The 24,142-nt window shown below is 49.2% G+C and overlaps 1 protein-coding gene and 2 pseudogenes across 1 annotated transcript; 2 read left to right on the forward strand and 1 right to left on the reverse strand.

Moving 5' to 3' along the window:
• Positions 1-1,173: 1,173 nt before the first annotated feature.
• Positions 1,174-6,168, reverse strand: LOC120664750 (annotated as a pseudogene).
• A 6,156-nt stretch (positions 6,169-12,324) lies between these two features.
• Positions 12,325-13,267, forward strand: LOC120667624 (transcription initiation factor IIB-like). The gene has a single exon (XM_039947663.1). It carries the CDS (start codon positions 12,325-12,327, stop codon positions 13,255-13,257), a length of 933 nt encoding a protein of 310 aa, XP_039803597.1. The 3' UTR covers positions 13,258-13,267.
• A 2,966-nt stretch (positions 13,268-16,233) lies between these two features.
• LOC120664752 lies at positions 16,234-17,721 on the forward strand (annotated as a pseudogene).
• The last annotated feature ends 6,421 nt before the right edge of the window (positions 17,722-24,142 follow it).

Genomic DNA, 24,142 nt, shown 5'->3' on the forward strand with positions numbered 1-24,142 from the left:
TCTTTTCTCTTTGACCACTAATTAGGGTATTAAATAAAGTTTAATTATAAAATTATTTCTATAATTATAGTACTAATTAGGGTATTAAATAAAGTTTAATTATAAAATTATTTCTATAATTATAGTAATGTAATAGTACTGTAGCTAATGAGGCTTTTGACCGTACAATTTGGGGATGATTAGACACGGTTACTGTAGCATCACTGTAGTCAATCATGGTGGAACTTGGCCCATTAAATTCATCTCGAAAAATTACACTCATACATGAAAAAGTTTTACAAATAAACTTCGTTTAGTACTCTATACTGTACGGCCACAGGCAGGATAAGATCCGGGCCGGGGCCGTAGGCTCGCGTGGCGGGCCGGAATGCGGAGGAAGCGCTAGTCGGGTTATCGAGACGCGGCGGCGATACTTGGCATTCTGGGCGACGGAGGCGCGTGGCTGGCTATACCTTCGGCTTCGGCGACGGCGACGGCGCGGCTTGCGCGTGTGCTGAGACCAGGGAGAGGGATGAAACGGGGCTCCAGCTTTAGGGATTAGATCGAATATAAGATAGACTCGAGCGGAACTCGAACGAAGAAGCAGTGGCGGCATTCTAGAATTTACCGCTACGCTACCGGTACCTGATGACTCGGGTGAGAAGAGCTAGCGGAGCTGTGCCTGTGCCTGATGCCCTGATGAGCAATGACCTTCACCCATCAAAAAAAAAAGCAATGACCTTCAGAACAAAATGGAGGAACAGGGGAGGGGAGCCTGGTGGCCTATCCTTCATCGCCGGTGCATGGCCATGGTGACGCGGTCCGGAGGCTTCAGACTCGGAGTTCGACGAGAAGGGCGAAGGCTCGGAGTTTAGCCAGTTTCAGCAGGAGTGTCAAATACATATTAGTAATTTAATGTCCATAACACTTCTATAACATTTTTATTGAGATTGGCCTTATTATCAGCCAGCCAATAACGAGGGGACTGCGCGGCGTGGGCATGCGCACAGACACGCGGCAGGAGCGGCGGGGGACGCGTGGCCGCGTGGCAGCAGCGGGCCCGCCGGCGATGAAAACGTGGCCGCAGGCAGCGGCAACGAAAACGTGGGCTCCATCGACCGCGTACGCGGGGTGGTCGTGCTCGTGCCGTCGTGGGGCCGGGATGACTGGATGAGCATACAACAGCACGCCGTATTTTCAGAGGGCGCGCCGTATTTTTTTTATTTACCAGACGTATGAACAACCTTAGCTATGAACATAATATAATGTACGGCTATGCGTATGAAGTAATTAAGAACAAAAACATTCACCAGAAAATTACAAATGGCGTCTGCCAATGTCAGGTGGTCCTATCCTAGGCAGGATTCCATCGGGGAGTGAAAGCTTCATGCCGACGACGAGACTCCGGCGCACTCCGACCTCATGCGGAGCTCCACCAGCGACGCGTACGCGCCGTCCCTGGACGCCATCAGCTGCTCGTGCGTGCCCTGGGCGACGACCGCGCCGTCCCTCAGCACGGCGATCACGTCGGCACCCCTGATGGTGGACAGCCGGTGCGCCACCACGACGGTCGTCCTGCCGCCCGCCGCCCGGTCCAGCGCCTCCCGCACGGCGCGCTCCGGCTCCGCGTCCAGCGCGCTCGTCGCCTCGTCCAGCAGCAGGATCCTTGGGTCCCGGAGCACGGCTCTCGCGATGGCCACGCGCTGCTTCTGCCCGCCGGACAGCTGGGCGCCCCTCTCGCCGGCGGAGGTGCCGTAGCCCTGGGGCAGCGCCGAGATGAACTGGTGCGCGTTCGCGGCCCTCGCGGCGGCGACGATCTCCTCCTCCGTCGCATCGCCTTGCTTCCCGTAGGGCGTAGGCGATGTTGGCGCGGATGGTGTCGTTGAACAGGACGGGCTCTTGGCTCACCAGACCCATCTGCCGCCGCAGCCAGCTGACCTTGAGGCCCTTGATGTCCACGCCGTCCAACGTGACCATGCCGGAATCAGGGTCGTAAAATCTCTCCAGGAGCGCGATGATGGTGGATTTGCCACACCCGCTCTCCCCGACAAGGGCAACCGTCTGTGGAAGAAGCGTGAAACTTAATTGCCTGTCGGCACTTGAACTGATCACAGTCGAAGGAATGAATGTTCACTTGTTCGGTGGTGTGGTACCTTCCCGGATGGTATCCTCAAGTTCAGATCTCTGAATATTTGCATTTCACGGCGGGATGGATATGAGAAACAGACATGACGGAGTTCGAGTTCACCAGCAACGTCAACCAAGACCATGCCGTTGTCGCTGCTTGGATTGATTTATGATCAATAATTGCAAATATTGATGATGCTGATTCCTTGGCCTTGGCAGAGTCTGAACCTAGCGAGCTTGTCTGTGAAACGCCTATGGTTGCCATGAGCAGAGCAAAGAACACCTGCAGAAGAACACAACAGTTGGATGCTATCTGCACAATGTAAACCAACTTGAAGTTAGGTATCTAAAGAGTTTGCTCACTCTGAATACTTCAGTGAATGTGGCTTTGCCATCAACCATAAACTTTGCTCCGACGTAGACACAAAGGGCATATGTAGAGTACAGGACGAAGAACGATACACCGAAACCCAAGCCACTGACAATGCCTTGACGGATCCCCTGTCGCACTGGAGCTTTGCATTTTCCATAGTAAGTCTTTATCACCTTAGGCTCAGCACAGAAAGAGGCAACAGTTCGAATGCTGCTGACAGCATCATTTGCCACTTGAGTTGCTTCTTCATACATTGCCTACAGTCCAACATTCAGGAAAATGAAATAGCTTTCTAAGTTCAGTCGAGTGAATGATAATGTGCTTTTAGCAGTGATGCATGATATGCTACCTTGGCGTACGCACTGACTCCCTCCAAAAACCTTATCTGAAGAAATCCCTGGAGACCCCCCAAAGGAAGCACTACAGTGGCAACAAGGGCAAGCCTCCAATTTGCAGCTATTGCAATAAAAAAATCCAGCAAGAACGGTAACAGTGCTTCAAACCATCAATGCCAATGAATCACCAACAAGACGTCATATATTTGAGGCATCGACAGACAGCCTTGCACCAATGGTTCCACTAGACATGAAAAAACAATGACATAACTATGCAGTGCAGGTTTCATCATAATTCTGGAAACGCAATATATTATTGCAGAATATTTAGACTAACCTAGCATTCGAGGGCTTATCAAACCAGCTGATCTCTTGATGAACAATGCTTTCAAAGGATAAAGAACGAATGCGCTCAACTAATTTCCCACCAGCCACTCCAAAAAGGAAATATTCCACTGGCAGAGAAATAAATGAAGCAACTCCTAATGCTACATACATCAATGTCCAGAACCGTGAATCTTGCTGGAGTTGATGAGGTGGCTCATAGAATGATTTAATGGAACTGGAGATCAGCACACCTAGCATTGGAAAGAAACACCTGATACGACAGCAGCAAATGTACCTAACAGAAGGACTGGCATCTCAGGTTTATTCAGAGAAATAAGACGAGAGGGGCACCTTCCTGCATTCTTCACCTTCGTCTGATACCTTAGACAGTAGTTCAATATGTGTGCTCTCTGGAACAATCATGCTGGCGGTCGTGACCAAATACATGCTGGTACTCCCAAATGAAGCACCTCCACTTATTGATCTCTTGAGAGATGCACTTCTGACAGCTGAATTAGACTTTTGATAATCTACATCAGATGCATCTGGTTCTCCAGTTATATCCTGCAGCTGGATAAGCTGGGAGTATGCACCATTGGGGTTCCTCAGTAGTTCAGTGTGCGTGCCTGTTTAACATTTACAAGTGATAAGAGAAACTCTAGAATAATCAGATCAAATAATGACAGCGTGCAGGGTTCAGACCTTGTTCAACTGATATGGTGTCCGCGTCTTTTATAGTGCTCAGACGATGGGCAACTATGATCGTGGTCTTGCCTTGCATGATTCTATTAAGGGCCTCCTGCACCGCTCGCTAAGACTCCATATCTAGTGCACTTGTCGCTTCATCAAGCAGCAAGAGAACCACCCGACAAAACCGGCTTAAGTGCGCTAACCATCATTGCAAAGGCAAATGAAGTTTAACTCGCACCTCAAACGGCTCATTGGCAGTCCCTCTGGTAAAGTGCCGATGAAAACCACATATCTTCCGGGATCGACAAAGCAAAACATAGCCCACACGAAGGTGGGACCAGAGATTACAAAATTGCATCATTTCTTATGAGTTGGTTCGAAGCAATTTTCCCACCCGGGGTTGATATCATGTAAGACTCTTTTGTGTGACAAAAATCCAGACCCACTTTTGCACCAAATTTAGCACTAATGAAATTATGAGATGCACCAGAATCAAATAGAATAACTGTGGGGCGGTTGTGGATAGAGAAAGTACCCGTCGTCACTGGTGCCCCTTCTGGAAGCTCTGTAAGGGTGGTGAAGTTGACACGCCCTTGCCTGACCTGAACAGTCTGCCTTTTCCCCTTGTTCTTGTTGTTCTAATTAGAACCTTGGCCCTGGTTTTGACGCCTGGGCTGCGGGCACTCTCGAGCGAAGTGAGTTGAACTTCCACAATTGAAACAACGATTTCCGTCACTTGGACGGATTGGCTGTGGAGCATTCGGCCTTGGGCCAGTTTGCTGAGGGGCCAGGGGTCTTGCATTACCCTGCTGCTGTGGGGGCCTGATAACCCAACGCCATTGCTGAGGGGCTTTCTGAGCAGATGGAGGTGGAGCATTTTGCACAATACGATACCTCTGTGCAGGGGCACTAGAGGGTCCAGCTGGTGCCTTCCTCTTCTTCTCAGTTCGATGTGCCAGAATACAGTCTTCCTGAGTGATTGCCATATTAACAAGTTCATTATAAGAATCTGGACGGGCGAGGTTCAGACACTCCTTGAGTTTAGTACTCAAGCCTCTGCGGAAACGATCCCGCTTCTTGGCATCTGTGTCAGTATGATGTCCTGTGTACTAACAGAGATTGTTGAAGGCCTGGGCATATTGTAGCACATTGCGAGTCCCTTGTGTGAGAGCCAGGAACTCATTTATTAATCATCCTCTCCATAAGACCTTCAGGAATATGATGGCTTCTGAAGGCATTTATGAACTCCTCCCAAGTAACAACATGATTAGGAGGGAGCATGCCATGATAATTATCCCATCAAAGACGCGCTGAACCACGAAGTTGTTGTGCGGCAAAGCGAGCCTTACTTGCTTCGGAGCATGGGAGTTGAAGCAGTGAAAACTTGGACTCGATGGTACGAAGCCAAGTGTCCGCATCAAGAGGTTCCTCAGTCCTATTGAATAGTGCGGACTGGGTACCAAGAAATCCGAGTAACTTGCTACCCTTGAAAAAGTTGGCGGAGCAGCTCAGTTTGTGTGGCCAGGACTTCCGCAAAGTCTGGCGGCGGTGGTGGCGGCTACTGCGACCCGCTACCACTCGCATAGTCGTAGCCCTCAGGACGGCCGCAGGTTGGTCCCAACATCTGGAATGTGCAATTTAATTTGTTAGCGACATGGTATACAAGCCCAAGTGCAATAAGGATAATTGCGATACATAAAACTGGAACGATTATGATAACAGCATTTGCAGAAACGCTGTCCGTTACAAGAAAATTCATATCTCGCATTCTGCTCGCCGAAATGCTCTAAATTATTGACAGCAGAAAGATAATTTGTTCTACATTTTTGGTATTCATCACAAGAGCTGATTTCGTAGTTAGGAGGGTCGAAAAATTCATTTACAGCCTCTCTGGACTGGTTGTTTTTCAGCAACCCGAGGTGCAATGTTTGGGCTATAACTGTTGGTACAAAAGTCCAGTAGTGCTGAAATTTTGTGAGCACCGAGATCATGAAATTCACGACAACTTTGTTATTCGACACATACCCCAGAAATGCAAGGAAACATAGTTAATAATTAAAATAAGTTTCAGAAGTGACCGAATCAGCTGCCAGCTTACATTATAACCATCCACCAAGGTTTCAGCTACGACCTACACAATTAGAGTGTCTTTACATCCGATTGGCACTCCATACAAAAGAGAGGTACTCAAATCTTAGTTAGTCTAATACATCACTGTCCAAAAGTTAGGCTATCCTATCGAGGAGTATGTGCAAAAGACTATTAGAACATCATCTAAAAGTCGTCGAGATTGTTGACTGACGACTCGCTCTGCACTAGAGAGTGAGCTCCCTGAGGTGGTGGCATGGGAACTCGGTATCAACTTCTGAGACACCCTGAATCTCCTCGGGATCCTCCTCCTTATCCACCTCCATGGCAGCGGGCTGAGCTTGCTGTGCCTGCTGCACATCGATGAGGTCCAAGGCATTATCTAGCTGAATCTGAAGGGCGTTGGGCTGCTGCTCCAAAAGTGCTATCTCAGCGTTTCTCTCTCCCAAGCAGTGGCGGAGGACGGAAAAAAATTTAAGGTATGGCGAAGTCGAATTGTCCAAAGATTAATATTCAAGTTAAAAGTAATTTTTCAAATTGCACTTTATTTACCTCTTGTATTAGACTTGGCCTTGTATTTGCCCTTCCGATTCATGATTGCTCTTCAGTCTTCTCTGGTTCAGTCGCTGATTCGCTGGCCGCCGGCTGCCGGCCGCCGTTGCTGTGAGCTCAGCTTGCTGCTTGCGTGCCGTCGCGCACTCGCCTCGCTAGACGCGGCTACGCCGCACGCCGCACGCCGCTTGAGAGTCGCAGCCTCGTCGTTTCGTCTTCCGATCGGGATTCCCGCACGGCCGCACCTTTCATCATGGAGACGAGGAGTCGCATCGGGTGGAACCAGGGTTAACCGAACCGTCGGTAACCGGTCCGGTTTGACCGGTTACCGGTCAAACCGGTCCGGTCCGGTTCCGGTTTGGGCCGGTACCAAACCGACCCAAATTCAAAATTTAAATTTGAATTCCAAAAAATGAAAAATTCCCAAAAAAATTTCTAAAAATACTTCAAGGTGCAACGAATCTAATGGTGTCAAATTTTCTCAAAAATTCATTTGTTTAACATACTTTTCGGGCATTTAAAGTTAAAACAAAAAAGAAAAGGAAAAAATGAGACGGCCCATTAAGGCCCGCTTGGTAAACCGGTCAAACCGGCCGGTAAACCGGTCTAACCGGCCGGTATACCGGTTACACATGCGATTTTAAATTTGGATTTGAATTCAAACCGGTCAAACCGGCCGGTAAACCGGTCAAACCGACCGGTAAACCGGTCTAACCGGTCGGTATACCGGTACGAACTGGTTGAACTGAGTTTTTTGAATTTAAATTTGAATTTGACCGGTTTCTACCGGTAACCGGTGCAACCGGTCCGGTAAACCGGAACCGGAGCCCGGCGGTTACCGGAGACCGGTCGGTTAGGTGAACCCTGGGTGGAACTCGATGGGGGCAAAGGCTGCCTGCTGCCGGCCCATTAACCAAAAAGGAACCCGCCATCGGTCGGCCCAGTTCAGCAAATAACGGTTCGTTCGGCCCAATACTGTATTTCTTCTTCCTACAACCTCTTCCTCTGCTCAGAACGTTGGAGACAGAGGTTCTGTGGCTGCTGGGGGACAAACGGATAGAAGATCTAGGGGTACTTGTAAAAAAATCAAGGCATGGCGCCCGCCACACCTTGCCATACCGGGTCCTCCGCCCCTGCTCCCAAGAGAGTGTCACGCTCCTCCACTGGACTCTCAAGTTGGTCAATCTGGGCATTAAGATCCACGATCTCCTCGTCTCTAATGTTGAGCATCTTATGATTAGCTTGTGCATAGTCAACCAGTTGGACCACAACATTGTCCTGCATAGCCTGATAGCGGAATAGTGCAATCATGCACCGAACTGACATCGTAATAGTCTCCTCAGCCCGGTACGCCACAAGGTGACCCCTGTTCCTGACCCGACTCTACCACATGTGGTCATTATAAAAGACCAATGAGAGCTAGTGCGAAAGCAGCATAGTTGGCCGTGCAAAACCTAGTGAGCGCTCTCATGGCTGCAAGCTCCCAAGTATCCTGCAGACGGTGTCCAATTGCTTCCGGCTCCAAAGATACCCAATGTGCATGATCGGGGTGGGGAGCATGGGTCAAGCGCACACGGCATCGTGCAACTCCCATCTCCTGAAACTCCTCACCCACATATCGTGGGGGGCTGATATATCCGTCGTTGCGCATCACGTCCCAAAGGATGGTAGGGAAGCCCTCCTAGTGCAAGCACGCGGAGTGCGCACGCTGGTTCTTATCAAACACCATGAGAGGTGGAGCAGCCATCTGTACACAAGATGTACACGGGTGAGATTCATTTAAAAAGATTCTGGACAATGCACTAAAATAGGTATATTTGAAAGCACAGTACTCCGAAAATTCTCAAAATTTACCAGAACATTCCTAAGGTTTTTGTGCACAACTTTGTTAGTCAAGCCAAGCGCTGGCATCAGAGAGCAAAGCATACCAGAGAGTAAAATTGGACTCTTGTTTTTCTGTCCAATTTTACTCTCTGGTATGCTTTGCTCTCTAATGCCAACTTTGTTCTCTCTACTCAAGTCCTTAATCTTGCTTCTTGAATGATTGAATGAACAAATGTGTGAATGATGAAGCTCAAGGTGGATCTCAACAATATATGAGTGTATGAAATGTTGCCTGGTGTCAAGAGAGTGCAAAATGACCCATTGGAGGGGTATATATAGGCAGCTCACACGAATAGAGCCGTTGGAGAAAAGCTGCCAGAAAACTGCTTAGCGCCGGTTAATCCGACGTACCTCCAATAGCCAGCGTCGGTTTAACCGATGAATGTAAACTACCCATTCTGAAAAATAGCCATTACAACTCGGGCAGATTAACCGACGTATCATCGTTTAACCGGTGAGTGTAGTTGTCCATTGATCAACTGAAAAACCAAGTCTCTGGACAACTGCACCGACGTTAACTCAAATCCATCGTCGGTTTAACCGGTGAGTACAACTTCTGAAATCCCTGGAAAAACCATCTCACTGGTCAATTGCACCGACATCTCATTTCAAACAGCGTCGGTTTAACCGGTGTATTGAACTTGAAATGCCCTGGAAAAATCAACTCTGGACTAATGCACCGACGTTAATTCAAACAACATCGGTTTAACCGGTTTATAGAACCTGTCCAAACTCTGCTGACTGCGTTTAACCGACGTATAGAAAAGTGGAAGCGTCGGTTAAACCGGTGTATAGACTTTTTCTGATTTTGTCTTTTCTGATTTGAGTCTTGAGTGAAATCCAAATATTCTTGAGATATAAGTTGAAAACCACTTATTTGAACTTATAGGAACCTGAGTGACCATAGTGTGCATCTATTTTCAAATGACCATGTCCATGCTCAAGTTACTTGACCTTAACCCCTCTTAATAGTGCGATCACTACAAAACTATAAAACCTATACTAACATAAGTGTCCTTCTCAGCCTTATGACACTTAGGACTAGAAAGATCATTAGTCTTGACATATATTTGAGTTGAATACCGAGATCGCCTTTTTGGATAACGAAATTGAGGGGCCTCTTTTGACATATGACCAAATGAGCGGTAATGATTCATTAAGCTGCACAAACTCATTAGTCACAATAATGGTTGTCATTAATCACCGAAACATACCTAGAGGCCTTAGATGCTTACATATACTAAATGTAGTCAAAAATAAATCGCATTATACAAATGGACTGTAAATCGCGAGACGAATCTGATGAGTCTAATTAGGACATGATTGGACATTAAATTGCTACAGTAATTCTATAGTACCAAACTCTAATGATAGATTAATTAGTCTCGTTAGATTCGTCTCATAGTTTACAAACGAGATCTGTAATTAGTTTTATGATTACTCTACATTTAATACTTAAAATATTGAAAATTCCCTTCTAAAAACGTAAAAATGCAAAATGCAAAGTGAACTAAACACACCCTAACCGGCTGCACGAAAGCCCACGGCTAAGCCCAATTTGTTGTTTCTTGCATTGCAAAATAGGTAAGGTTTTTTTTATACGGTAAAATAGGCAAGTTGACTTACTGGTGTTTCAGCTGATGGCTTGGGAGCTACTACACCCTATAGTGCGAATAGGTAAGTTGACTTTGTATAGTTTCTTTTGTTGCAAGATGACTTACATTAATTAAGCAAAGATAACAGTATATTGTGGGATAGGGTCTGTTTGCCAGGGCTCCGGCTCCTCCAAAAATAGTTCTAGCTCCGGTTTTCTCTGGTGGAGTGGCTCCCGTAGGTTGTTTAAAATATATAGAAAAATTAAATGTCCATAATACACTTTCTTTTCTATTTTCTTTTTTCTTTTGACCATTTCTTTTTATTTTCTTTTCCTCTTTCTCTTTCCTCCTTATCTCATTCCCGTCTCCTCTTCCTCCTCCCAACGCCGTCGGTAGCCTCACCCTATCCTCCCCGCGGCCCTTGCCCGCAGCCGCTGCTAGCCAGCTCCTCCCTGCGCCCCCTCCTCGCGGCCCTTGGCTGCGGCCGCCGGCCAGCCACCTCCTCCTTCCGGCACCTCCCAGCCGCCCTTGCCCGCGGCCGTCGGCCCAGCCACCTCCTCCCTGCTGGCCCTCCACGCAGTCCTTGCCCGCGGACGCCGGCCAGCCACCTCCTCATTGCTGCCTTTGCCGCGGTCGTTGCCAGCCAACTCCTCCCCAACCCTACAGGCCGCGCCCTGCGACCACCTCCTCCCCATGGCCGCCTCCGGCCACCTCCTCCCCATAGATGCCGCCTCCAAGCTCTCGGCCGCCGGCACCACCACTTTCCCCTCCGATGCCGCCGCTCGGCCTCTCGCCGGAGCCCGCCGTCGTGGCCGGTTGCCTCAACCTCCTCCCTACGGCTGCCCATGGCCGCTGCAGGCCATCTCCTCCCTAGCGCCGCCGGCCGCCTCAATGGCCCCCACTCAAGGGCAAAGGCTGGGAAAAGGTGAGGAGCATCTGCACGGAGCCACCATTTCCTGGCCCCACCTCGCTCAATCCGCTCCACTTAGCGTGATTTTAGGGGCTCCAAGGAGCTCCAAACTTGGAGCCGTTGCCAAAATTACCGTTTGGGAGGGCTCCAATAGAAGTCGGATTTGGAGCCGGAGCTGAAGCCCTCCCAAACAGGATCTTACTCTTGCTTACAATTCCGTCCTTTTGATGAGAAGGACCTCACTTAGAAGTATGGCTTGTTTGGAAGGAGTTGTGTACATACCTCACACGAAACTCAAACTCAAGATTTTTTTATACTTTACATACAGAGCATAACGTCCCAAATCAAATCGTGTACAGAACGGGGGGAACTAGCCCAAAGTGACTGGACCGAAGCGAAGTCGCACTCGACCCCAACGTGGCGGGCCTCGCGCCCTAGCAGCTTTTGCCTTCCTCCCTCCACCCCCTTGACTCCGCTTCTGTGAACCGCTTGCCCATCCCCTTTTTCTCTAGCAGCTTTTGCCTTCCTCCCCATGAGATCCCCTTCCGTGTTCCAGTCTCCTTCCTCTTCCTCTCTCTATTCTTGTGCTCTGGATCTGACTCAAGCGGTTCACCGGGCTGGAGGTCCTCTTCCTCTCTCTATTTTTGTTTGGATGTAAAAGTTTTCTCTTCAAATATTTTCTCATTAATTTTTTTCGTCTCTTCGTAATTTTTTCCTAAACTTTTTTATCACAAAATAACAAAAAAAATTACAAAAAAGGATAAAAAACAGTTTGAAGCTCCTACCAGCGGTTGTCCGAGAATCGACCATACGATTCCATCGTAACGGATAGACAGTCCCGAGAACTAGAGCTCCAAATCTACAAGGAAATGTAGGCCGCAAGTCACCGCAAAAACCGGGGCCCATTTAGTTTTCAATTAATTTCGTGCCTTACAGTAACTTCGAACGTTTAACTACTAATTAGAAGTGTTAAATATGGATAACTGACAAAATCTATTCCACAACTCACGGGCAAAATCGCGAGACGAATCTAATAAACATAATTATGCAATGATTAGACAATGTCGTGATACAGTAATCAATCTCAAATGACGGATTAATTATGCTTAATAGATTCGTCTCGCGATTTTCCGCCCATCTGTATAATTAGATTTACAATTAAATCATATTTAGTCCTTTTAATCTTTAGTTGAAAATTACTACAGTAATTTTTGCCAAAAAAAATTTGGGAACTAACGCGCCCTGGGGTTTCCGACTCCTCCGGCGCGCATCGCACCCCTCTCCGCCCGCCCACCGACCTTCTCTGTCTATAAATATCAGCCGACCCCTCCCAGAAACCACCCCCAATCCGCCGCGCCGCGTCCCCGCCGCCGCCGCGAAATCCAATAGAACCAGCACGTGCGTCGCGTCGCGTCGCGTCGCCTGCCCCAATTCGAAGAGCCGAAGAGTCGAGCAGCGGCGACCATGCCCAGCGCCGCGGGTGACCTGCTCTTCTGCCCTGACTGTCACCGCCGGACGGAGGTGGTGCTGGACCACGCCACCGGCGACACCATCTGCACCGAGTGCGCGCTCGTCCTCGACGCGCACTACGTCGACGAGGGCAGCGAGTGGCGCAACTTCGCCGACGACGGCGGCGGCGAGGACCCCGACCCCAGCCGCGTCGGCGGGCGCAACGACCCCTTCCTCAACAACGCCCCGCTCGGCACCCGCATCGTCTTAAACGGCCCGCAGAAGATGCAGGGCGAGGGCGGCCACGCGCTGCCGAGGATGCGGATCAGCGGCGGGCCGGACCCCGAGCAGCCGCTGCTCGAGGCGTTCCGCGCCATCGCCGACATGGCCGACCGCCTTGGCCTCGTCGCCACCATCAGGGACCGCGCCAAGGACGTGTACAAGAGGATGGACGAGGCCAAGGCGTGCCCCCGGGGCAAGAAGCGGGACGAGTTCTACGCCGCCTGCCTTTTCGTCGCGTGCCGCAACGAGGGCAAGCCGCGGACGTACAAGGAGCTCGCCACGGCCACGAGCGCCGGCGCCGGCGCCAAGAAGGAGGTCGGCAGGATGACCACGCACATCAAGAAGGTGCTCGGGGAGGAGGCCGGCCAGGTGATGGACATCGGCGTCGTGCACGCCGCCGACTACATGCGCCGCTTCTGCTCCCGCCTCGGGATGGGCAACCAGGAGATGCGCGCCGCGCAGGAGGCGGCGCGGAGGCTGGACGAATCCCTCGACGTGCGCCGCAACCCCGAGTCCATCGCGGCCGCCATCAGCTACATGGTCGTGCAGCGTGCCGGCGCCAGCAAGACCGTCCGGGACGTGTCCATGGCCACCGGCGTCGCCGAGGCTACCATCAAGGAGGCGCACAAGGACCTTACCCCGCACGTCGAGCTGCTCTTCGCCTAGAACGCGTCTCTTTGCAATCCCAGCTATCATAGTTGCCGTGTCCGATCGATTTTCCTGATTCATCTCAGCATGAATCGTGTTCTGGAATTCGATTCTAAGTACATTCATTCGTGATCTGTGCTTGATTCGTTGATTCCAGCAGAAAATCATGGATCGATCCGAGGCGATTGCTAAGCGTGCTAGTGGTCACGATTCATGAGTGGGCGAGTTCATGAAGCATAGCTGGCTAGCTGCTGCGTGCTGTTGCTGCTTGCATGTTCTCGCGGCCGGCCCATGAATGAAACGCGAAGTCCGTCATTGCGAGATAATCTGACGAATGTTCAGATATGTTAGCAAGGCGCGTACAGCCCCGAATCACTTGAACATACAATCCCCAATTGAATAATCTGGCAGGGGGTTGCCGAGCTGATTGCGGCCATGTTAGTTTTACCAGCCTTTGAGCACATGCCGTTGCATAAATGGTTTTTGAACACATTCGGGATGAGTGGAACGAAGGGGAGTAGACTAGCAAGGCATGCTCCGGGCAGGGCTGGAAAAATCCATTCATATCCTTACGGAAAACTATTTCTATTATCTAAGCCTTGAAAAACTTTCAGGACAGAGGGAGTAGGTGAGAGGATCATCTTTTATTGAATTGACATATCTAAAGTGCACATGGAGTCAATTGATGCTAAGATGCAATGCTGGAACATAAATGTGGTAAATTGCCTAAAAATCATAGAACGCCTTGCATTTATCAATTTGTGAAAGGGGGTGGGTTGCAACTAAAACAGCAAGCATCTGTGATCGGATGAAGTATGACAGAAAAAACAATTGATCGATGTTTGTATTTGCTTTTTTTAAAAGAAAAAGCTCATATTTATTTGCTTCTATGGTCATCGGAGCTCGCTGGAGGAGGTCTCGGCGGCGCTGCACGTCGCTGGAGGCGCTGGCCTTCTCTGCGGGCACCATCCCGTGGGACGCCGTCGGGTCTTGCCAGGGCCGGCTCATGGTTTTCGAGGGCCCAGAGCGAGCCAGACAATATGGAGTCTTTTATACCAACTATTTTTTATTTAAAATGATAATTAAAAGTAAGATAGAAATTCAACTAATATTATATGTAATTCATGAAGATAATATCAATATTATAAACTAAAATTCCAGAACATAAAAGAATTATTACGGTTACGTGTATTATGATTACCTCAAATATGAATCCTAACAATTAGAAAATTAAACTTACAGCTCATTACCTGCAACCTACTAGAGCGCTAGTGCTAGTGCCTGCTAGGCATCAGATGCTCGCGCGGGTCGCAGTGCCGAGGTACCGCCGCACCAACTGGCGTGCATGTGCATGAGTCCGTCGAACTCCTGTCTCCCGTATTGGTGTTTGGTCGTATGAAGAAGAACACCTGGCACCGGACTCGAGCGAAAGCAGAAGAAAACGAAACGCCGAATCCCGAGTCGCGATCGCGGCACGAAACGGCGGAAAATCCAGAAGATCTATGTGATTAACTGTGTGCTTGTCTGTCTACTTATATACTCCGAGCTGAATCAAATATTACTACCTACTACATACTAGATCTTAGGCCCCCTAACTTCATGGGCCCCGGGCCGTCGCCCTACCTGCCCCCCTTCTAAGCCAGGCCTGGGTCTTGCTCGCGGAGCTTCGCGCTTCCTAGCCTCTGCGGCCCAGGCGGCCGCGGCCAAGCTTTGCGTGTGCTCGCGCCGTCCTTGCCACTCGACGCCGCGGCCGGCGGTAGTGGTGCTCCTCCGTTGCGACGGCATGACTGGACTGGCCAAGGGCGGCGTTGGCAGCGTGATGGACAGGCGCCGGAGCCAAGGCCGGTGCCCGGTGGCACGATGGCGACCTCGGTGTGGAGTGGCGGCGGGCCGGCGGTGCTCGTAGTGCTGGTTGCTTCCTTGGGGTGATGTGCAGGGGTGAATTTGGTGGCGCGGGGCGAAAGCCTCGGCCAACATCTGTTGGAGTCGACAACGGCGACACCCTCGGGTGTCGTAATCTTTGTTGGAAGTATCGTCGAAGGTGCCACCTCCTCACCCTGTGGACTTCCTCAGAAGGAAACTCTACCTGGGTAATCTAGGCGGGCGACGACGGCGTGAAGCGTCGTATCCTCCCTAGTGGCGTGCAAGCATATGGATTGAAAAGGGCAAGCAACAGACCATCCGGACATCAAGCTTATGAGCAGGTGAGTGATGTGATGGATTGATACCGCGTGAAAACATTGCATGATTGAAGCGAGAACAAAGAAGAAGATTGGAGTTTAGTCTTCTAGGTTTCTTTCTTTGTTTTGTTGCTTTTTTTCTTGTATTTGTGAAATTTCTCATTTGGGGTCTGGAGTTTAAAAACTATTGTAACTCTTTTGACTGTAGTCATTCGCTTGCGAGCGAATGATCAAGGTCGGAACTCTTTCCATAATCTAAAGAAAAACTATTTTTAAAATAAAATGAAACATTTGCTACCTAGTAGTGGCTAATCCTAACCAGGAAAGAGGTTTTTTTTCTTTTGTCTAGGAGATTTTGAGGTATTCTTGTGTGTTTTTACTCTTGTGGAGTTTGGTACGAGCATTAAAAAAAGAAGGAAACATGACGTTCTAAATCGAAAAAAGGGGAAGGAAACGCAAGCGGCCCCACGACCCCAGCCCAACACCCAGCCCAATCAGCGTCCGACTCCGACCCATCTCGCTTTCCGACTAATGTTTTAAATCGCCGGCTAAGATGTTTAGCGGCAGGGTTGCCGTTACGGCGTTTAGCGGGCTATAGCCGATATTTAGCGGGCTTTAGCGGGCTAAATGCCATAGCGATTGCCAATTCTAAAAACTATAGTGGTCTATAGCGGAAGCTATAGCCGGCTATTTAAAACATTTCCGACACCGACTTCCGCGTCCTCAAGCCGACCCAATCGCCCAACCCGTCAATAAATATCAGCCGACCCCCTCCGAGAAATCAATCCCCAACTCCGCCTCGCCGCCGCCCGCCGCTGCAAATCCCCATCGATCTCTGCACGAGCCTCGCTTGCCACCAAAGCTTTGGTCGCTCCAGTAGACAGCGGCAGCCATGGCTGACGAGCTGCTCCACTGCCCAGACTGCCACCGCGCCACGGAGGTGGTGCTGGACCACGCCACCGGCGACACCGTGTGCACCGAGTGCGCGCTCGTCCTCGAGGCGCACTACATCGACGAGGGCTCCGAGTGGCGCAGCTTCGCCGACGACGGCGGCGGCGAGGACCGCGACCCCAGCCGCGTCGGCGGGCCCAACGACCCCTTCCTCTCCAACGCCCCGCTCGTCACCCGCATCACCTACTCCGGCCTGCCGAAGATGCCGTCCGCGGGCGAGAATATAGATGGCCGTTTGGCCCGAGCCCATGGGGCCCGAGACCCGGCCCAATTTAGCCCGACTTAAGCACGATCCGGACCCGATTATTATTAGGCTCCGAGCGGCATGGGGGCACGATAGCCGGGCCGTGCCTGAGCTTCACTGTCAGCCCATGGACGCGTCCAGGCACGGCCCGAAAAAGGGCTGCTCGATCGGCCCGATGGATAGCACAATAGGTCCATTTAAATACTATGTTATCCATTATCAAATCTTATTTAAATATTTTCGGGCCGCCGGGCTGCCGGGCCAAACACCGGCCATATTAAATCAATTTCGGGCCGTGCCTGGGCCGGCACTTCAACCCATGGGCAGGCACGGCACGGTCCGTTAATGGTCCGTTAATATTTTCGTGCTTAAGCGGATCGTACCTAAACGGGCCGTGTTTAGACGGGCCCGTGCCAGGCCGGGCCGGGCCGCCCGTTTGGCCACCTATAGGCGGGAACGCGCTGCCGAGGATGCAGGTCAATGTCGGCGGGGCGGACCACGAGCAGTCGCTGGTCGAGGCGTTCCGCGCCATCGCCGACATGGCGGACCGCCTCGGCCTCGTCGCCACCATCAGGGACGGCGCCAAGGACGTGTACAAGAAACTGGACGAGGCCAAGGCGTGCCCCAGGGGCAAGAAGCGGGACGTGTTCTACGCCGCCTGCCTCTTCGTCGCGTGCCGCAACGACGGCAAGCCGCGGACGTACAAGGAGCTCGCCACGGTGACGCGCGCCGGCGCCTCCGCCAAGAAGGAGATCGGCCGGATGACCACGCTCATCAAGAAGGTCCTCGGGGAGGAGGCCGGGCAGCCGGTTCTTGACATCGGCGTCGTCCGCGCCGCCGACTACCTGCGCCGCTTCTGCTCCCGGCTCGGGATGGGCAACCAGGAGATGCGCGCCGCGCAGGAGGCGGCGCGGAGGCTGGAGGCCGGCCTCGACGTGCGGCGCAACCCCGAGTCCATCGCCGCCGCCATCAGCTACATGGTCTTGCAGCGTGCCGGCGCCGCCAAGACCGTCAAGGACGTGTCCATGGCCACCGGCGTCGCCGAGGCCACCATCAAGGAGGCGCACAAGGAGCTCGCGCCCGCACGCTGAGATGCTCTTCGCCTAACAGGCAGGCTTGTCCTCCTGTGGATGCGCTTCTCGGCGATCTTGCGTTGCCATGTCGGCCCGTGTTCTTGATCCTTAGCATCACGGCATGTCCGTGTTGCTAGAACTAGGACATCATGTGGATTAAGTTTCTGTTGGACTTCGATTCTAAGTACCGTTCATTCGTGAATCCGTGCTTGATTCGATTGTTTCCAAATTCACGGACCGGTCCATCGAGATGTTTGCCGAATGCTAAGTGATCACGAATCATGGATGACTTCCTGATGTACATAGCTTGCATCTTGCATGTCTTGGCGCCTTGGCGGCAGGTCCATGGATGCAACACGCAGCCTGTTCTTGCGAGAATCTGGCGAACTAATGTTCAGATGTCTGCCAATGGCATTGAACGAAATTACTCGACTAGTACACTACAATACTTGATCACTTGAACATATCTATCCATTGAAACAAACTGGCAGTGCTTGCTGCATGAACTGATGTTATTGAGTCAAGTTAGTTGGGGGCTGCTGCTGCATTGTTGGCCTGGCTGTTCTCATTATTGTGTCTGTGATGAATTGATAACTCATTCACAGTGCTATTCGATAGGCCCGGATCCAGAATAATTATTAGGAGAGGCTTTCTCCTACCTCTAAACAACTTTAGCCTCTCGCAGTGTATTCATGTCAAAAATTTATAGAGGGGGTTTAGGAGGGGCTTCATGGATCCAGTGGCGGTAGGAGGGGCTGGAGCCCCTCTAGACCCACCGCTAGATCTGCACCTGGGCCTGCCCAATGCCCATACGGCTACAAGACGGTCTGGAAAGGCCAGGGCTAAAAAAGCAAAAAGGCTTGGGCTATAAAAGCAGCCTAAGCATACCTTAATTAAAAACAAACATATCTTCATTTAGATTTGAGAAAATGAGTATTTAAACCAATAAAAATGTGCATAAATAATTTAAAATAAATACTAACTTTTTGTTATGCTAGGCAAAGTTACCGCACCTTAGAGCAACTCCAAGAGACTCTCTATATTTATCCTAATTGTTAGAAATAGAGATTTTGATGAAAAAATAGTCTCCAAGAGCCTCTCTAAATGGTTATCCAAATATAGCCATCATCTATTCCGGATTTCTCGCTAGCCAAAGATAGATAGCGAAAATAGATCTCTAGAGCATAAACAAGATATAGAAAAACTGTTGAGAGTGAAGACATATAGAGAGTGATTTTTATGTACATGACTCTTCAAATGATAATTTAGAGAGTAAAATTTAGAAAGACTCTGTAGATGCTCTTAGCCTAACATTAAAACATATTATTTTCTAAATCATTATAAGATAAATTTGTTCAATATAGTTTTAAAAATGTGCACTCCCGTGCATGCGGGTGTGAAGGGTAGATGCCACAGATGCTTCTAAGACCTAAGAATGGTACCATTTATGGGTTCCTCCAAAGTGGAAGTAGTTCCTCTGCAATACTGCCGAGGAACTCTCACTCACTAACGTGCGGACCTCACCATACTCAGGCCCACACATCAGTGGGTGAGTTCTGTTGTAGTAATGCAGAGGAAACTCATCTCTCTAAAGTGATTCCACATCAAAATATGGAAGCCACCTCTCAATGCAAAAATAGATTCAAGTAATGATATGTTGTAGGTCTGTTCGGTGAAGCTCCTCCTGCTTATAATTATCTACGAAAAGTGATTATGTGAGAAAAATGATTTTATGGATGTGTCGCTGCTGAGAATGGGCGACTACTAAACTACTCAATTGCTCGTTTGTTGTGCGCTTGATCGGATATGGTCTAGCACGCAAAGACTCGAGGATTTAGACTGGTTCGGGTCGGAAATGGCCTACATCCAGTATGAGGGGTGGTGTTCTTGCTCTACTGCTCTCGAGCCCCGGTGCTCAAAGTTTAGAGGGGAGCTTTACAAGCCTTTCAAGTAGTATGCTTTCTGGGAGTCGAACCTCTAGGAGTCCAACTCTTTCCTACGTGGGGGGCTTCCCCTTTTATAGTCCAAGGTGGGGCCCCCTGTTTACATATATCTATCATGGTGTCTTGGTCCTGCCCGGAGGTCCTTCGTCTTGGTCAGTCGTCAGGGCCCACTCGGTCGGTCGGGAGTGGAGATGCTCGAGCCTGGCTGGTTTTCTTGGGCAACGGGTTGTCTAGGTGCTGTCCCATCCTTGGTCAGTCGGGGTAGCCTTGCCACTCGGGTGGTTGCTGGGAGGTCTCCCGTCTCGTCAGTCCGTACCTGCTCCTCCGTCCATAGCGCTGCAGCGCGTCCTTCTCTGCGTGGCTTCTATCCGAAGGACGGCACACCCGTTGAGGAGTGCCCTGCCACGGTCAGGCGGTGCTGCCCGGTCACACTCGCTGGCGTAATGGAGTGGTGTACAGGGGAAGCTATCATTACGGCATGGGAGGCGGTGCTCGTTGACGCTTTCTCCCGTTGCATTGTGCGGCCTGCACGGCCGGCACTGTGCCCCTGTCAGGGGGTCCTGTGGATTACGTACACGCGGCGTGAGGAGAGGAGTGGGCGTCGTGGGAGCCTGCACGAGGCCAGGCTTGACCGGCACGCCCGTTGTACGGGGCGGCAGTCTTGGAGCGCACGACCCGGGTTGCCCAGTACGGTGCTGACCCATGGGTGCTAGGTCGGGAGCCCTCCACGTATCCCCGGAGGGCTGGCCTTTGGCCGTGTTGGATGCTGAGGAAAGGCAGTCGCCCGTACCGGTTTGTGGGCTTTGCTGCGGTGAGCCCAACGGGCTGTTGGGCTGATATTGTTCGAGGCGGGCCTGTTAGGGACCCCGGGTTTACACCCCATCAGGATGAAAATGAGTCTTTATGATTTAAGTGAAGCTTGGAGAAGAGAGTGATTATGTGAGGGAAATCGATTATGATAAGCTAGTTTCCTTTAGCTCCTACTCCATAGTTCATTTCAGAGGATCATTTCACATAATTAGCCTACTAGAATTATTATTTTTTCTGCAAATTATTATTTGGCAAAGCTCCTCCTGAAATCATATTGGAAGATGCTCTTAGAGCTATGTTAAAAAGGTTGTAATTTCACCACAGGTCAATAAAAAAATGTAGCTTGCAAGAATTGTACTGAAAATATGTTCCACATGTACAATTATAAGGTTAGCGCATCATGTTGTATTCAATGCTGGTTGGGGTTTATGTGCCCCTCACTAATACTTTCCATTGCGAAAGACATTATAGATTTTTTTTTGTAAGGGTGATGGTAATCTATGCATGGTAGTGGCAAGTGTTTGCAAGGGGTACAAGTGTACAACAATCTATAGTTCCTTTCAGTGGAAGATCACCCCACGGGATGCAAGGGTGGCTTCAATTATCGAAGAAATCATCACTACACATTGTCACCTTGCCTTTGATCTGGCTGTTGTAACAATGACAAACCTCTGTTTCCAAGTAATGGTTCTTTCTACTCACTGTTTTTTTTTCTGCCAAATACACTACAAACGCATCTTATCTATACTAATTGTTTTTGTCTTCATCTTATATCAAGCAGCTAGCATCCTCTTCTTTTGATCCTTGTTATGCTTTATTGCTGCTATTCTTTCAATCATAAACATATGCACCCTTAAAAGAATGCATGCACACATTTTCACAGAAAAAAGCAATAATCTGATCCACAATCTTTTATATGCATATAGAAATTCACAAGTACCACATGACATCCCTCTTTCTGTCTCCTCTTAATGAAATACGTGCCCAGGCACGGTCGCGAAAAAAAAACATCTCTCTTTCTGAAGTGAAATCATTTCTTGTCATTGACTCAATAATGGAAAGGATTAAAATCCCTTTATTCGACAACTATTTGAATAATTGCATTCTAAATAGTATTATTGCATTTGTGTTTTGAAAAAAAAAGGTATAGTCCAAGGGGTGTGTTCATGTCTATCTTGTACTAAAAAAATGTGATTGTTCGAGATGAGAAGTAATCAAGGTCAAGTTTGGAAAACATCCCCTAACAGTCTAACTATTACGGACATGTACTCAAGGAATTCACTCTCCTAGATCTCTATTGCTGCCATAACTTCCTTCACCATCTTTCTATGCCTTTGATGTTCTCTAAAAAGGAATGCAATTTATAGTTTTGTCCTGATCCAAACTATCTTGAGTTTTACTAAATCTATAGAGAAAGAGTATCAATTTTTATGGCACCAAATATGTAGAGGGTCATTAGATTCATCATGAAATGTATTTGGCAGTATAAATATTTATAATATACATTCTCCATAAATTTGATTAAATTAAAATAGTTTCATTTAATCGGGATAAAACTCGAATTACATTCGTTTCACGGTGAAGGAAGTATTCATATATGGCAAGGGGTGAGAAGACCTATATACATCTTCATGAAACAATATTTGAGCATAATATAATCTTCAAATTAAGTTTTTTATTTGCTCTGATCTGTTATGGCTATGGTACATCTTCTTCTTGGCAATGAAAGAACCTAGGGATGTCTGCTTCTTCTATCTCTTCAGTGTCTATGATGGTGGATTTATTTACAACTCACAAATATTCAAGAGGTATTTTCTGAGCCTTATGCAAACAGGCTTAATTATTTGCTAGTCCATGTTAGTGTAGTCCTTTAAATATTTAAATGCTTAATATTTTCGAGGTTAATAGCTTGTCTGACGATGTTGCGTTGCTTGTGTGCCAAGAGAAGTTAGATTGGCTAATGGTAGCGTTTTGTATGTGATCATCTACACATATCTCTTCTAGTGTATCCAGATATGGAATCTCATTATTAGTAGCCTATTTATGTCCATTTTCTCAGTGTTCTTCATTCCTTGGAGATGATAATTCAGATTTATGCTGTGTATTTTTGTTAACCTTGAAAGCACTAGAAGACCCAGGGCTCGACGACCCGCTTGGGCACCCGCCCGGGCTCCATAGCCTTGCCTGTAACAAGCTAGTGCATTTTGGCCAGCACTAGAGAGAAGCGCTTGTGTGTTTTGGCCAGTAAAAGTATATGCCAAGTTCTTGTGTGCTTTGGCCAGCACTAAAGAGAAGCGAGGCAAGTAGCTTGTAACGTGTGTGTTCAAATCAAATAACACAGATCATGAATTGAAAAGGGGGGGGGGGGTCAACTATAGAGCGAAGCCAGCCGAAAATAGGGACAGTTTTTTGTCTTTAGAGAACAGTGATGAACAGTAATTCTCATTGATTTTTAAGAATTCATTGATTTGACGGGCCTCGGCGAGTAAGGGAACTGAACTAGAGTCAGTTCCAATAGTTAGCTGTTAAAATTTGATCAGGCGGTGGCTTGACTGGATTGCGCTAATTCTTTCCTCGGCAAGCACACGGGTAGTGACAAATGGTTCGTTGGGGAGGCGGATTTGCCACGCTAGGGGCCTGCGCCAGGGAGATCCTTTGTCCCCACTTTTGTTTGTCATCGTCATGGAAGCCCTCAACGCTTTATTTCGTCTTGCTGACAACATGGGCTTACTAAGGTCACTACACCACAAGATCAAGGAAAGGGTTTTCTTGTACGCCGATGACGTCGCGATTTTCCTTACGGCCAATCGGCAGGACTTGGTTATGCTGAGAACAATTCTAGACATCTTCGCAGTAACGTCGGGGCTTAGGACAAACTTGGCAAAGTGCTTGATCTCCCCAATCTGGTGTGATCTAGAGAGCACGGTGACGCTCCTCACCAATTTCCCTGCAACAGTTGAACCCTTTCCCATTCGTTACCTTGGTATACCTCTGGGTATAACAAGCCTCACGAAGAATGATTTGCAACCTCTGGTGGATCGTGTGGCAAATCGTCTGTCGTCCTGGAAGGCAGGGTTGCTTACCAAGGCCGGCAGAGTCGTGCTGATCAAGAGCACACTTTCGGCCATCCCCACACACACGGCCCTTGCTATTAACCTCTCTCCGTGGGTGATCAAATGCATCGATAATTGTAGACGAAATTTTCTGTGGAAAGGATCCAAGGAGGCCAAAGGTGGACACTGCTTGCTGGCTTGGCCCCGCGTATGTAGGCCGACTGAGCTTGGTGGACTTGGGATTGTTGATCTACAGAAGTTTGGGTATGCTCTACGTATGAGATGGCTCTGGCTGAGGAGAACTGACCACCTGAGGCCATGGCTGGAGCTTCCTGCTGAGGGTGAGCGCCTTGTGGAGGCGATGTTTCAGGCTTCAATTTATGTGGAGTTGGGTGACGGCAAGAAGGCGCTTTTTTGGACAGATCATTGGTTGCAAGGTCAATCCTTGCTAGACCTGGCGCTCTGCTTATGTAACGCTGTTGGTTCTCGTTGCAAGCAGCAACGAACAGTCGCAGACGCTTTGCTCGATGACAAATGGATCAGTGATATCTCTGGGGCTCTCACCGTTCAGGTTTTATTGGAATATCTGCAAACTTGGGATCACGTGAGGCAGATCAATCTCACTGCGGATCAGCCGGATAGGATTTGC

The sequence above is a fragment of the Panicum virgatum genome, chromosome 3N, assembly GCF_016808335.1.
Source record: "Panicum virgatum strain AP13 chromosome 3N, P.virgatum_v5, whole genome shotgun sequence".
In the NCBI taxonomy this organism is placed as follows: Eukaryota; Viridiplantae; Streptophyta; class Magnoliopsida; order Poales; family Poaceae; genus Panicum; species Panicum virgatum.

Bases quoted from the DNA above. Each gene is read 5' to 3' on its own strand.
- LOC120667624 (XM_039947663.1), top strand. From the start codon at position 12,325: ATGCCCAGCGCCGCGGGTGACCTGCTCTTCTGCCCTGACTGTCACCGC.